Source organism: Chaetodon trifascialis, chromosome 4, assembly GCF_039877785.1.
Source record: "Chaetodon trifascialis isolate fChaTrf1 chromosome 4, fChaTrf1.hap1, whole genome shotgun sequence".
In the NCBI taxonomy this organism is placed as follows: Eukaryota; Metazoa; Chordata; class Actinopteri; order Chaetodontiformes; family Chaetodontidae; genus Chaetodon; species Chaetodon trifascialis.
In genome coordinates this window covers 2,343,982-2,357,386 of record NC_092059.1, presented here as the reverse complement: position 1 = coordinate 2,357,386, position 13,405 = coordinate 2,343,982, and the positions used below count along the sequence as shown (strand labels likewise).

Here is a 13,405-nt window from a genome sequence, read left to right as displayed (position 1 = left end):
GAAATGTGTGAAAAGGGCAGGGCAGGTGGGATACATGTAGGTGTTTGAGAAATGGAGAGACTGGCCCTCAAACAAAAGGCCATTTTCAAAGCAGATATTTTGGACTTGTCTCATGAAAAAGGTCTACGCTCTTTACTCAAAGAGTATCACTTCCATCGCTGAATTCCTGTGTTGGTGAGAGGTCAAAAGGTTAAAAGCAGGTTAAAAAGCGTCCTTGTGTTTGTTTTTCCAGAGGAACTTGTTGTCAGGTAGCAACGGAGGGAATGTGAGGTCTGGACAGCGTTTCCAAAACGCTTTGATGACCATAACTGAAAAACTCAGCTTGTTAATATGCAGAAACAGGGAATTTTAGAATCTGAAGTGGTCTGAAAGAAAAAATAAAACTTGAATGTGGAATTTATGAGCTGTGAAAAAGAATATTGGATGAGCTGAAATAAATTTATAGAATGTGGTGACCAGTTTAAAGTTGAATGAACTCATCAGTAAGGTCGTTATGGTTGATCTCCTGTCTTCAACCACACTGAAAGCTCCCCACACAGTCTGCACCCACTATTTCTACATGAAAAGGTTAATAAAATGTTGAATATTTTAAAATATAATGAAGTGAATTAAATCACATGTCTCAAATGAGCTGAAAAAGGTTGAATCCCTTGTCGATTTATGACTGAAATCAGAGACCTTGACGACATTTGAACCCACTCAAACCTTTTCAGACTTATCAGACAGAGAAGTGCAGTTATTCCAGTAACGGCCGCCCCAGCCCGGTAGGGGGCAGAGTGGTGAATTCTCTGCAGCGTGGCGCCGCTGTGGCTCATCCTGTCACACGGTATTTACAGAGCATGCGCACGACAATCTTCCTTTTTCCAGTGCAGCGGAGTCAAGCCCCAGTCTTTGGCTCCGGGCTCCTTCATAAGGAGACAAAAAGACTGCAAAATGGTTGGTAATTCGTCCCAATATGTACCTACGTGCATACTTAAGACATCCATGTTGGCCTGTGTGGTGTCAGACGTTTAAAAACATGCTGCCGATGTTCAGATGAAGTTAGATTTACTCCGGCTAACGCTTACCCGGGTCTGGTCAAACGTGGCCTAATGGCTGCCTTCACAAACTGACTACTTCCTTTAGTTTCTAGTCTGTTTTGTTGTGATGTGCTCGTCAGTGTGTGACCAATGAGTCTGTAAGTTCACATCCCCTGATTTTCCATCTTGTTCTGCTTACCGTTAGCCGGTTTGCTTGTCGTCAACCCTGCGTAGCCATCATGCTAACTCCTCTCGTTCGCTTCCATTGGTTTAGCTTGCTAATGTTAGCCGAGTGACAGTGACAACCCCGCTGCTGTGCACACAGCAACGCAGGAAATAACGTGGAGTTTGCTCTTGGCATGTTGAGTGTTGAGTCCCTGATTTGAAGTCAGTGCTTGTTCCCTCGCAGGGTTTTGTTAAAGTGGTGAAGAACAAGGCCTACTTCAAGAGGTACCAGGTCAAATTCAGGAGGAGGAGAGGTGAGGCACCCTGTTCCTGTCGTCTTCCTCCTCTCGTCTGAGTTGATTTTAAGTGTTTGTAAGTGATTGAAGTGTGGGTTCCTTCCAGAGGGAAAGACTGACTTCTTCGCTCGTAAGCGCCTGGTCGTTCAAGATAAGAACAAGTACAACACACCCAAGTACCGGATGATTGTCCGCTTCTCCAACAGGGACATTATCTGCCAGGTGAGCATGCGTGGAGATCAGCCCGTCCAACGCGATGGGGTCCAGTTTCTCCACAGACAGGGATGACCTGAGCTGGAAATGGACACATTGTCTTTGCAGCACAGTGTCAGTCCACTTCGAGTTAGATGTAAATTCATGCTCGCTTGTGTTTGCGTTGCAGATCGCCTATGCCAAGATTGAGGGTGATATGATCGTGTGTGCGGCCTACTCACACGAGCTGCCAAAGTACGGCATCTCCGTGGGCTTGACGAACTACGCAGCAGCCTACTGCACTGGTCTGCTGCTGGCCCGCAGAGTACGTATGAACCTTCATCCCTGTTGACCCTGTCCTGAGTGTGAATGCCCTGTGTCCAACCCAGGTTGACCTTTTCAAGACGAGATCTCAGCTGTGATTGGTTCATTCTGACTTCAAATAATTGCCCACAGAGAACGAAATTGTGGTTTTCACAGGTAGACTTACAAATGCTGCTGAACCAGATGTTGAATGTTAAATGTGTCCACAGCTGCTGAACAAGTTTGGCCTGGATAAGGTGTATGAAGGCCAGGTGGAGGTGACAGGCGATGAGTTCAACGTGGAGAGCATCGACGGACAGCCAGGCGCCTTCACCTGCTACCTGGATGCTGGACTCGCAAGAACCACCACAGGCAACAAGGTGTTCGGTGCGCTGAAGGGAGCTGTGGATGGAGGCCTGTCCATCCCACACAGGTAACCTGCCACACGTGTTGGATTCCATGTGAATCAAACACACGTTGTACAGATTATAGAAACTGTCTGTTTGTTTGTCTGCGTTTTGTTTTCTGTCGCAGGTATTTTAGCATGTCACAATAGGAAGAAGACAGATGTTACTTCGAACATTAACGGCAGCTGCTTCCCACTCGGGACACTTGAATTGAACGGCATCATTGTTAATGTTGTTAGTAATAGCTGAGCTTTTCCCACTGTGAAAGTCAAAATGCGGACTGTCTGCTGTTCCCTCATCAGCGACTTTGGTTTTGTTTTCTAATTGGCTCTCAGAAGCTCTTAAGCTGAAGCGAGCAGGCAGCCGTCGTTAGCGACTCGTGCAGACGTTACTGAAACAGCGAGCTTTGCTGTTAGACCTGCGGCACGATGACCGCGCTCCTCCAGTGAAAGCGTTCAGTTGTATTTGCTCTGTCAGCTCAGGTGTGATGTGCTCGCTCAGATGTTGGCTGTGATTGTTTCATCTCGTCTGCCAGCTGATTAAACACAGATTTTGCATGATGTATCTGAATTTTGGCCTCCAGGAAATGCTTGAAATCAGTCGTCCATCAGCTTATATCTCATTCAAACAGACAGATGTGGGGTCACGACCACAACGATAGTGTCTTAATCGGTTAATGTGTCATCCAACCCCCCCCTCACGTGGTTGGATATGATTTTATTCTGGTGTTTAAATAATAGGGAGTCCAGCGCAGTTTGAATGCTCAGGCTGAAAGCCACCTGAAGTGTCACGTTAAAGAGTAAATTCTGAATTCATATGTCAGGTGTGTCCTGTAGCAAAGACAAAGAGGAGGCAAGTTTATTCAGATAAAATAATGCAAAGCTGCACATTTGCCACATCTGTTGGTACCTTTAAGTGCAGTTTACTGTGGATAAAACATCTGCTGATCCACAGCTGAATCACAGGTCTGATTCAGACCGGCTGAACTGAGAAGACCTTCAAAAAGTGAATCTGTTGAGGATGCGTCGTATAAAATGGCAAGGAAGCGATACTAAAACATGCTTTCACTCAGCTGTGTTTCTGAATGCACCTCAGTGAACTGAATGCAAATCATCGGGTTGCAAAAGATCAGCAGCGACGTTCAGTTGTCAGGAGTTCAGAGTCGTTTCCAGTCTGCACCTCAGGACGTTACGCGTTTCAGTGCCAGTGCTCTTCGTCTGAGTATGTATTGTCAGCCAGGTTTAATGCAGTCTGCTGTGTGCTTGCACTCATGAGAAAGCCGAAAACAGCAGCTGGCACATATATACAGAGATCATCAGTGTGTGCAGAATACAGACAATGCCCAGAGTGGATGCAGAGTACATGGTGCCATGCAGTGATACAGGTGTAAATAAGGTGTTACTGTCTCACTCCCCCCCCCAGCACCAAGCGCTTCCCTGGATATGACTCAGAGAGCAAGGAGTTCAACGCTGAGGTCCACCGCAAGCACATCATGGGCATCAACGTGTCCGAGTACATGAGCTACCTGATGGAGGAGGATGAGGAGGCTTACAAGAAGCAGTTCTCCCGCTTCATCAAGAATGGAGTCACCCCCGATTCGGCAAGTTGGCTTTGTGTCTCTGTTATCTCTTTAGTGACTGATTCCCTTTAGTGATTCCTCGTGAGGAAGAGGTCAGGGGTCACGGTGCAGTAACCACATCCTTAACCTCAGCAGGGCCAAAGCTGCGCCTCTGTCTTTAGACTAAGGACTTTTGGACGAGCTGGTTTCTAAATCATCTGATCAGTCACGTTAATCTCTGCTTTATTCATCAGTCATGGGTCAGTGGTGTAACTGTGCGTTTTAAACGAACCATCAAGTAAACAATAAATAAACTCAGTGTGGACCTTGAGCTTCAAGCTACATCAGACAGCACAGAAGCAGATCAGGATGAGGCTGCTTAGGTACAAAAGACAAATGCTTGGTCCAGTATTTGCCCTGAAAGGTCCACGATGGGAAATGGCATCGTAGGTATATTGAATCATGACGTATTTTCAGTAAAACTTTCTTCATTATTAAACTGTACCCACGAATCAGACTTCGTGGAGTTTAACCGTTTATCTTTCTCTCAGATTGAGGAGATGTACAAAAAGGCTCATGCCAGCATCCGTGAGAATCCTGTCCATGAAAAGAAGCCTCCCAAAGAAGTCAAGAAGAAGAGGTGAGACGCGTCGTCCTCGTCAGTCAGACCGCTCGCCTTTAAGTCGAACTGCAGACGCTAACTGTGCTTGTTTTGTGGTCTAGGTGGAACCGTGCCAAGCTCTCTCTGGCCCAGAGGAAAGACCGCATCGCCCAGAAGAAGGCCAGCTTCCTCCGGGCTCAGGAACAAGAGGCTTCAGACTGAGGTGTCTGTCTGCTCGGCAAATTTTGTTCTAATAAATCTATTGAAAAGAGTCAAGTGCTCTCGTGTAATCTGTCATGCTCGACTCCACGGATCGTTTCTGCAGACGCTTCGTGTTTGGTATTAAAGGCAGCTGCTCTTTGCTGCAGATGAAGGTGCATCAGTACTCAGAAACGAGCGGGCTGTGCTCTGCGAGGGTTCAGCATACGGCTCTTAAATCAAATTTACTGATTTGTCGTGGTTTCAAAGAAATCGCATTGGCTCATTTTGCTCCAGTATATGAACACAGGTTATTTATTACATGATTTCATATGAAAGTGAGTTCCCTCAACGAGCTTCATGATAAAATACATCAGTTATACATGAAGTTTTACAATGAGACAGTGAGAAGTCTTTAAAAACGTCCAGGATTCGGTCTCTGTGTCTCTATTAGGAGTCTTTGGTGTGGGAGATTTTCTTCCACAGCAGAGTCTTGAGGTTGTTCAGAATCAGCGAATGCTCGATCTCCATCTGCTCCGCTGAACCCTTGAGCGCGATGCAGGCGTACAGCTGCTTCTCCAGCTCCTCTCTCACGTCGGACGGGGCTCCTCTCAGGATGTAGTCCTTCAGCGCTTCGCAGGCTTTGGCCAAGTTCGGCCTGGCGACCTCGGGAGTGCAGCGGTGCTTGGTGAGGTCGCAGGAAGTGAGGCAGTCTGCCCCGTAGAGACAGTCCTCGTCCACGTCGCAGCGCTGCTGCCTGATGCCTTCCTGGAAGATGGCCTCGGGGACGATGTAGCGGGCGTCCATCACCTTCAGGTCGTGGCGATCGTTGTAGCCGAAGCTGGTGGCGCTCACGTCACACATGAGGAAGCTGCCGAAGGTGCCGTGGAAAACGTCCTCCACCAGCTCCAGCAGTCCGATGGAGATCTTGGCCTTGTGCGGCCAGGAGGGGGTGAACCACTGATCCATGCTGCGGCGCAGGCCGGCAGGGATCCACACCTCGATGATCCAGGGCAGGCTGATGCCGTACAGCGGCGAGTAGGGCACCTTCTCCATCACGTACAGGTCTCCACAGAAGCCCAGCAGCTTGGGCGTGTGCTCTCTGTCCTGCAGGACCAACGCTAACAGGAACTCGTTGAGCTGCAGCAGAGCCCAGGTGGACCGAGACTCGGGCAGAGAGATGTGGCCATCCTTGTTAGCGTCTGTTATAGACAGCACTTGGGTTGCCAGGTCTGCAAGGTTGGCCTGATCCCCCACTTTAGCCTGTAAAGAGAGAAACCATTTTAAGACAAGCCAAGGCTTTGAAGTCAGCTGATCTGTTGTTTAATGAATGCTTCCTGACCTTTAGGTGGTTGAGGATCATCTCTCTGAACTTCTCCACAGAGGTCCCTTTGGTGGGCGTGCTGAAGGCCTCGGCCTCCTTCCTGGGCTCCATCTCGCTTCCCAAATCATAATGAGGGGCCTCCTCCATCTGGCACTTAATGACTCCCTCCAGGTCTCCCCAGCTCCCAGAGTACACCTAAAATAAACAAGCGAGGCCTGAGGTGCAGCTGAATTAATGAGGAGCAGACTGGAGAGGAGCGTTTGATTTAAAAAAGACTGACCTGGCTGTCGGGCTTGGCAGTGAAGCACTTCCCCAGGTAGAGCGTGTCTTTCTCACACAGGCTGCTGCAGGCCGAGCCGTCGATGACACCTTTCCTGTACTTCTCACACTGAAAAACACAGTGGAAACATTGGCGAACAGCTCAGAGGGGCCTGGAACAGGACCGCAGTTCAGGATGCAGGGCAAGGTGCGGATGGGATGACGCACAGTCATTGTGACGGGAGAAATAAAACACTCACTATTGAGTTTTTGCAGTCGTGTCCGCGGCACAGCTCGGTGTAGGAGGAGTACTCCACGTAAACGATCCAGCTCCCCACGAACACGGCCAGCCAGGAGAAGAACAGGTACTTCATGTGTAGGTAGGAAAACCTGGCCTGTTTGGAAACAGAGTTTAAGAATAAAAGCTTAAAAGTTTCCTCAAATTCGTGTTAAAGATTGAGTCCGCTCACAGATCGAGCTTCGTGTCAGAGAGCTAAATGGAAAACTGCATCAGATTCTTCCTCAATAAATAATGTGTGATGCACTCTGTTGTCTGTGGAGGTTTCAGTGCATTAAAATGGTCCGGGTGGTCCGAGGTCAGCCTGATAAGATGGATTTTTCACATGATGCACCATAATGGACATTAATGAGAGGATGAGTCATGTTTGCTGCCTGAGGCTGGCGTATCAGTCCCTTCTCCCGCCTGCAGAGCGTGCACGCAGCGTGCACGCAGCGCGCCCTCGCCGTGGAAATGAGAGTTTTTCTGGCAAAGCTGTGACCTTTGCATTAACCTGCATGTTCTCAGAGGCGATGTGAAGTCTCACATCTGCTGTCCCACACACTTCTGAGATGAACTCACGGCTTTAATACTGACAGATTATCACCGTGTAAAGCTGCTGTGGGCAAAGTTGCCCAGCAGGCGCGGAGCAGCATTAGCATTCATGTACGGCCTTTTTTTCTGGCCACCTGACAAATATAAGTCCAATATTCACCTTCCTCGTGGCTCTGTTTTGCGCTCCATCAGTTTCTGGCTCGTTAGCTGCTAAATGCTTCGTTATGTCCACCAGCTCGCCACTAACTTTGTGCTGCTTTGGTGCTGTGGAGGTCGTGCACAGTCCACTTCATCAGAGCTGTTTTCAGGCCCGTTTTGAGCTGGCAGATGTTAAAAAGCTCCAGAGAGCCGAGAGGAAGGGCAGAGCCGGGCGACGATTTGTTCACGTTTCACAGGGATTTGATCAACTGTCGATGGAAAAATATGAGTTGCAGCTTTAAAGGCCGAGCTGAGTGAGAAAAGGATCAGAAAAAGCTCCTGTTCAGCTGAGTGACTATTTGCTGATATCACAGTAAAAATGTGACATCAAAGGAGATACAGCTAAACTAATGAGCTGAAAACAGAATGACAGTGTGATCTGCTCAGAGAGAAAAACACTCTCAAGCTTCTTGTCTGTCTTCGGTGGAAGTTTTGGATCATTATTAATGAAATGGGACGAGGAGCAGGAAAAAGATTCCACGGCTGATTAGAAAATGCTAAAACTCGAGGCATCATTCTTTTATGTGTGCAGTGAAGTCACCTGTGCGAGTGGAAGCAGGTGGAAAAGTCGAACCATCACTGATGCAGCAGCTTTAAACAGCCGCTCAGAGATGAACAGTTAACGCTGTCTGTGGTCACTGACTCCTCACTCGTTACCTCGTCTTTTGCTTTTCTTTCTGATTCCTCAGCTGATAAAAACAGTCTGCCCGGATCCATGATGGCATTCCTCCAACTGGAGAACATTAGTGAGAAATAACAGACTTTTTAGCAGTCCTCTCTCCCTCTGTTAATGATGTCTGCACTCAGTGCTCGACAGTGATGGACTCCCTGCGTCCACCCTCTGCCCCTTTCACTTCTAATTCTCTTTATTGGCAGAAGTCTCTGCATCTCCCTCCGCCTTCTTCTTTATTGTCTCTGTAACGCTCGCCGCTCCGTCTTCCCCCGAGACCTTTTTGACCCAGCTGTACAGTCTAACAGAAAGTATCTGGACGGTCACTCTGCTCGTTTCCCATTCACTCAAACGAATACAAGAAGCAGAGACGCAAGACGTGAGGTTTATTTCAACTGCTGTACGTTTGATCTTCCGTTCATTCTCTGCTTTTGACACTGCAGCTTGCAGACAGTCTCTGTCTCTGCCGTCACCAACAGGACAGCCGCTGCCGGTGAGGACACCGAGGCCAGTTTACATTGTGTAGTAACAGAGGATCGAAGGCTGATCTTTGAAGACACAGTATCTTCAGATTTGCATTAATAGATTTTTTTGGCCACTAGGGGGCAGCACCACGGGCCTTAAACGCATCAGCACAGCCGGCTCGTTAGCTGCTAAATGCTTCTCTGTGTTCGCCAGCTCGTCTCTGACTGTGTCTGCCATTCTGTGCTGGGTGTGTCGTGTAAAGAGGGATTATCAGAGCTTTGTTTTTGACTAAAAACGACCGAACAAAAACAGAAAAGTTCGTAAAAGAAAAACAAAACGATGAGCTGAAAGACAATAAAACGCTGCAGCTGAGAGGAGCTGCAGAGCCGGGTGATTATTTTCTGAGGGTTCATCCCTGCGAACGTCCCCGTTCACGTTTCACACAGTGATTGAATCAATAATCAATGTCAAAATATTGATTAGTGCAGCTTTAAATTGAGCTGTTTCGGGCAATAAAACAACATAAATTCAAGTGTAAGCGTCCTCTGGAGGATGGCCGTGTGGGGGAGGAAATCTCACTCACAGATTTTAGAGAAAATATGATTTAGCAGTTAAATGAAAGAATGAAATTAGGAGAATATCACAGGCTTGTTTGAGCTGGGGTTGCTGTGTTTCTGTGAGCACAGTCGTCATCCCCTCTCACATCTGTGATTCTGATTTATTTATATATTATGTACATACAAATCACCTTACATGCACTTGTGATCCAATTAACAAGGAGAAGTTATTCAACCTTTTCTAGTTAAATGTGATTTCTGCTGCTTTATTTATTGAATGATTTATTTACAAATCTGACCAGGAAGGCCGACGGCAAGTTTAACAGCAGCGACCGCACAAGTGAGAGCAGCATGCACCTCCCATTGATTTTTCCGTAGGTGAAATGCATCAACAGCACCGGCATTATGGAAATAACACTCTACAGGGAAACCGATGTATGGTTGGCTCGTTCCTAATTGACAGTTTGTGGCTTTCATTTCAGCTCTGGCCGGTTCGTTTCTATCTCTGGGATTATGTATTGACCCTTTGTGAAGCGAGAGAGTTACACAAACATGGCTAATGAGGCGATATTGATTGTGGCTGCTGTGACAGCTATTAATTAGAGACTGACTGGGAGCTGTGGCCATATGCTGAGGTGGGCGGAAAGAAACGATCTGTCATGATCTAGTTGAACTCCTTCCTCCACACCCTGCCGGGGGGGCCGCGTGATCAAAGCCTTTTAACCCTGAAGGTTCTGTGAAATGACGTGCAAAGATTCGAGCACACACTACCTTTACAAGTGTTATGTGATGTTGAGCTGCTGAGGTGGAGATTAAAGCTGATCGGGAGCAGCGCAGCAGTGTTCTGACATTTGGTTTTTGCAGCCTGCACACCATTCATCCATAATGCATGCTTATAAAGCCATCCCTCAGAGGCTGCTGGTTAATGGGCTGCCAGAGGAGCCGAGAAAGACATGAAAACAGAGAAACAAAAGATGGAGAGGGCTGGAGGAGTGACTGACGGGAGATGTTTATGCAGAGTTTGCCTGATATTACTCAGTGTGTGGGTCGAGCCGTCCAGATGAGCTGCTGAAGGGAGAGACCGGCGGACAGAGTTCCATGCCGGTAGCTGTCCAGCCTGTCCACTTGTCACAGACTCCGCGCAGGAAAAAGGATGCCACACTGTCTGCACAAACACTACAAAGATCTGACTCATCACAGTCCAGACAGCAGGCAACCCCCCACCACCACCACTGCCCCCCACACACACACAAAGCACGCCTGCTGACTCAATACTGCGACATTAACACATGTGAACATTACTTTATCAGCAGTCTGCTGTAAGTGGAACAGCCGGAGCTGCGGTGTTCACGCACAAACAGGACACACAAACGCGCAGGCTCGTCTTATTCCTACAAGGACTGCAGCTTCCTGTCAGGGGAAGCCCCCTCCCATATCCAAACCAACAAGTCAGAGCTGTAATGTGCAAATTATCCGAGGGGGGCTGCCGAGGACGTATCTGCAACATAAATCTGCTGTCATTCAACATCCAACTCGGCTCAGAGGTGATAGATTATATTTATAAAGTCTCTTAAGACAGCAGTCAAACTGGATGCAGGCCAAACACAAGTCATTTCTAACTTCGCACACATCTGTAGCTACAGCACGCTCTCGCTCTCTATCTGCCGTATCGACGTCTGTGATGAGGGATGCATTCAAGTGTTCTTGCCCCATCAATATGCAGAGGCAGCTGTCATAAGGCCAACGAAATGTCAACCGCTGTGAGTTTGTGTATTTATGAGCAGGAGTTAGAGCTGATACGCTGCGCTCAGCTGAAGAATCAGCCTCACGTCATCCGCACTTTCTGAATTAGCTCACGATGAAATGCTGCACTTTGGAGTCAATTGTTTACAAGAGTTCAAAACCCCTCCTGCCCCCTGTCGCTGATTTATGATTGAACAACTCGTCGCTTGCTTTGAATGTGAAACACATAAGATTAGAATAGAAAGTGAATCTATGAGACAGTACATCTGAGAAGCTCGGCCTCAGCAGATGTCATCAGCCTGACTGATGGACGCTGAAGTGCTTTTTTATAGACTTGACCATTAAACCGTGTTTGAAGCGTCTCTGCTGTGTGAAGATAATTATGTTTTCATCTCTTGTGAAGGGAAATAAGCACACGCAGGAATTTGCAGCTGTGAAATCTGCACTTGATTGTAAAACATAAAGATTTAAAAACACATTTCAAGCTCTCGGGAGATGTCAGTTTTTGCATTTCAGTGGAAATAGCTTCTCTCTGAGGATCACTGAGTGACACTTCTTAAGTTGTCACTGGGAGGCTGAGCTGGCCTAGAAAACGGAGCGATGCTGGTGGCTGTCCCTGGAGACGGGCTGTTTCTCCTGCTACTCGCTGCACTTGACAGTTTTTCTCTCTAACATGCGAGGACAAGGGCAGGAAGCACGCAGCAACAGCTGAGACTACCGTCCACCAGAATTAGTGGAGCGAACGTCTTTGCCCCAGAGTCTCAGACACAATATTCCCTTTGAATAGTCTGATGATGTGGAGCTTTGCTGCTTCAGTCAGGGGGAGCGTTCAGCTTCACTTCCTATCAATGATCCAGCTCTGTTCATGGGTTCCTGAGACCTCCACGCGTCCTTCAGGGGCTTCCCTTCCAGAGTTTAATTTTACTTATGAGGAAAGTCGCTGTGGACCTCACCTAATTCCACTCACATCAGACTGTTACATAATGGTCTTCAACATCCTCCCACAGGAGCACGAGCAGGGCAGCACCATCTCAAACACGGGCTCCTGGTTTAATCCCAGTTTGAATGTTTGGTAATGTTTAATGGAAGCCAGTGATGGTAAAGCAGCACTAACGCACAACACGACGCAACAGAAGAACTGTGAAAGCAGTAAACGCCTTACGTAACGGCAGGTGATACTAAACTTTTGCAGCCTCGCGAGCAGCCGCTGTGACTGTAGCAGCTATGCATCATGGACGTGGTTGCTACAGCAACGGGGATCAGGAGGATGGTTGAGCCGTCGAGCATCAAGTGACTTTATGATTCAGGCTGAAAAACCTACACAGCAACACCCGCAAATTACCGCCAATCCACATGCAAAATGAAGGTCGGGTGATGAAGAGGAGGCTGTAATGATCAGTCATCATCGCCTCTGCCTCCGGCTGTGCAGACACAGGCTGCACAGACCGCGCCGGGGTAGATTCCCAATTAGACTTCACACCAGAGTGAAGAGGGATTTCCCAGAAGCTTACCTGGATGTACAGAGGCTTTCTGAAGAACCCCCATGGAAACAGATCTCTCGCCATGGCAAATGCAGAACATCTCACAAAAGCTGCTGGAGGAAGAAATTCGGCGCACACTTGAAACGGATCAGGGACCGCCTCCTGGGCTCAGCCTGGAAAACCTCCGAGTGCGAAACATCAGTGATTCTGTCGGCGGCTCCGTCAGCGCGCGCTCGGACGCGGCGAGGCGGCAGACTGCGCCGCGCCGCGACTGCAGCGAAGTGAGCCTCATATTGGCCAGAGCGCCCCGGAGGAGCTCCTGGCCAATTACAGGAGGAGGGTGGGTGACACTTTGCAACCATTTGTTGTTGCTTTTAGAAAATATCTTACATGCTATAGGCTTGTTGGTGGTTCTCTCACTTTTTCCTCTACAGCCGCTGCCGCTGGAGCCAATGACGACGATGATTGATCGCGCGTTTGCCAAATAAAACACAGGGCTGCAAATATTCAATATTTTACATGTAACAGCGTCTGAAAACATGGTCTCAGTCCTTAAACATCAGTTTCACAAAGTCCAAAGAGTCAAAGATGTCGCGTGTTGAATACACGAAAAACATCTGGCATGTGAAAAATGTGCATTTTAGTATAAAACAGAAAATCACATCAGAAATGTGCATCTGCTGCACGTGAACGTTTGGCTTTACAAACGATTTATCACCTGCTAGCAGGAGGTTCACATATGACAAATTCACATATTGTGAATGTGAAGTGCTTCATTCATTCTTTACAGTAAAACACAGTTTGAGTCTTTTTTTGTCAAACAGTGACTCAGATGACTGCATGTAATGTGAAAAGGGCTTCTTATACAGACACACTAGAGAATTATCACCACACTCTGCAGTGTTTTAGTGTCTTTCAGCTCTGTTTTGGTCATAAGGTCCTTTTTACTGCTTCACTCTTTTCTAGCCGCAGCAGGCGGCTGTTAAACCCTCTGTACACCACCTGTGCAGCACCAGTTAGCAATTAGTCAGCCAACCAGTCTGACCTTTCTCTGAGGAGCTGATGGAGACCAAAACAGATCTAAAAGGAAAACCAATGATGGACTTAGATCCACCAAATGGTCAGAAACATGAATAAA

At 47.7% G+C, this 13,405-nt stretch overlaps 2 protein-coding genes across 2 annotated transcripts; one reads left to right on the top strand and one right to left on the bottom strand.

The window, feature by feature from the left end:
- The first annotated feature begins 841 nt into the window (after positions 1-841).
- On the top strand, positions 842-4,812 carry LOC139329957 (large ribosomal subunit protein uL18). The gene is made up of 8 exons (XM_070960624.1): positions 842-936; positions 1,429-1,498; positions 1,587-1,702; positions 1,863-1,997; positions 2,206-2,408; positions 3,805-3,982; positions 4,492-4,580; positions 4,664-4,812. Exons 1-8 carry the CDS (start codon positions 934-936, stop codon positions 4,761-4,763), a joined length of 894 nt encoding a protein of 297 aa, XP_070816725.1. The 5' UTR covers positions 842-933; the 3' UTR covers positions 4,764-4,812.
- Positions 4,813-5,032: 220 nt separating this feature from the next.
- dipk1ab (divergent protein kinase domain 1Ab) lies at positions 5,033-12,662 on the bottom strand. Its single transcript, XM_070960991.1, has 5 exons — positions 12,298-12,662; positions 6,582-6,716; positions 6,344-6,451; positions 6,082-6,258; positions 5,033-6,002 (listed from the first exon to the last, which is right to left on the bottom strand). Exons 1-5 carry the CDS (start codon positions 12,349-12,351, stop codon positions 5,190-5,192), a joined length of 1,287 nt encoding a protein of 428 aa, XP_070817092.1. The 5' UTR covers positions 12,352-12,662; the 3' UTR covers positions 5,033-5,189.
- Between the last annotated feature and the right edge of the window lie 743 nt (positions 12,663-13,405).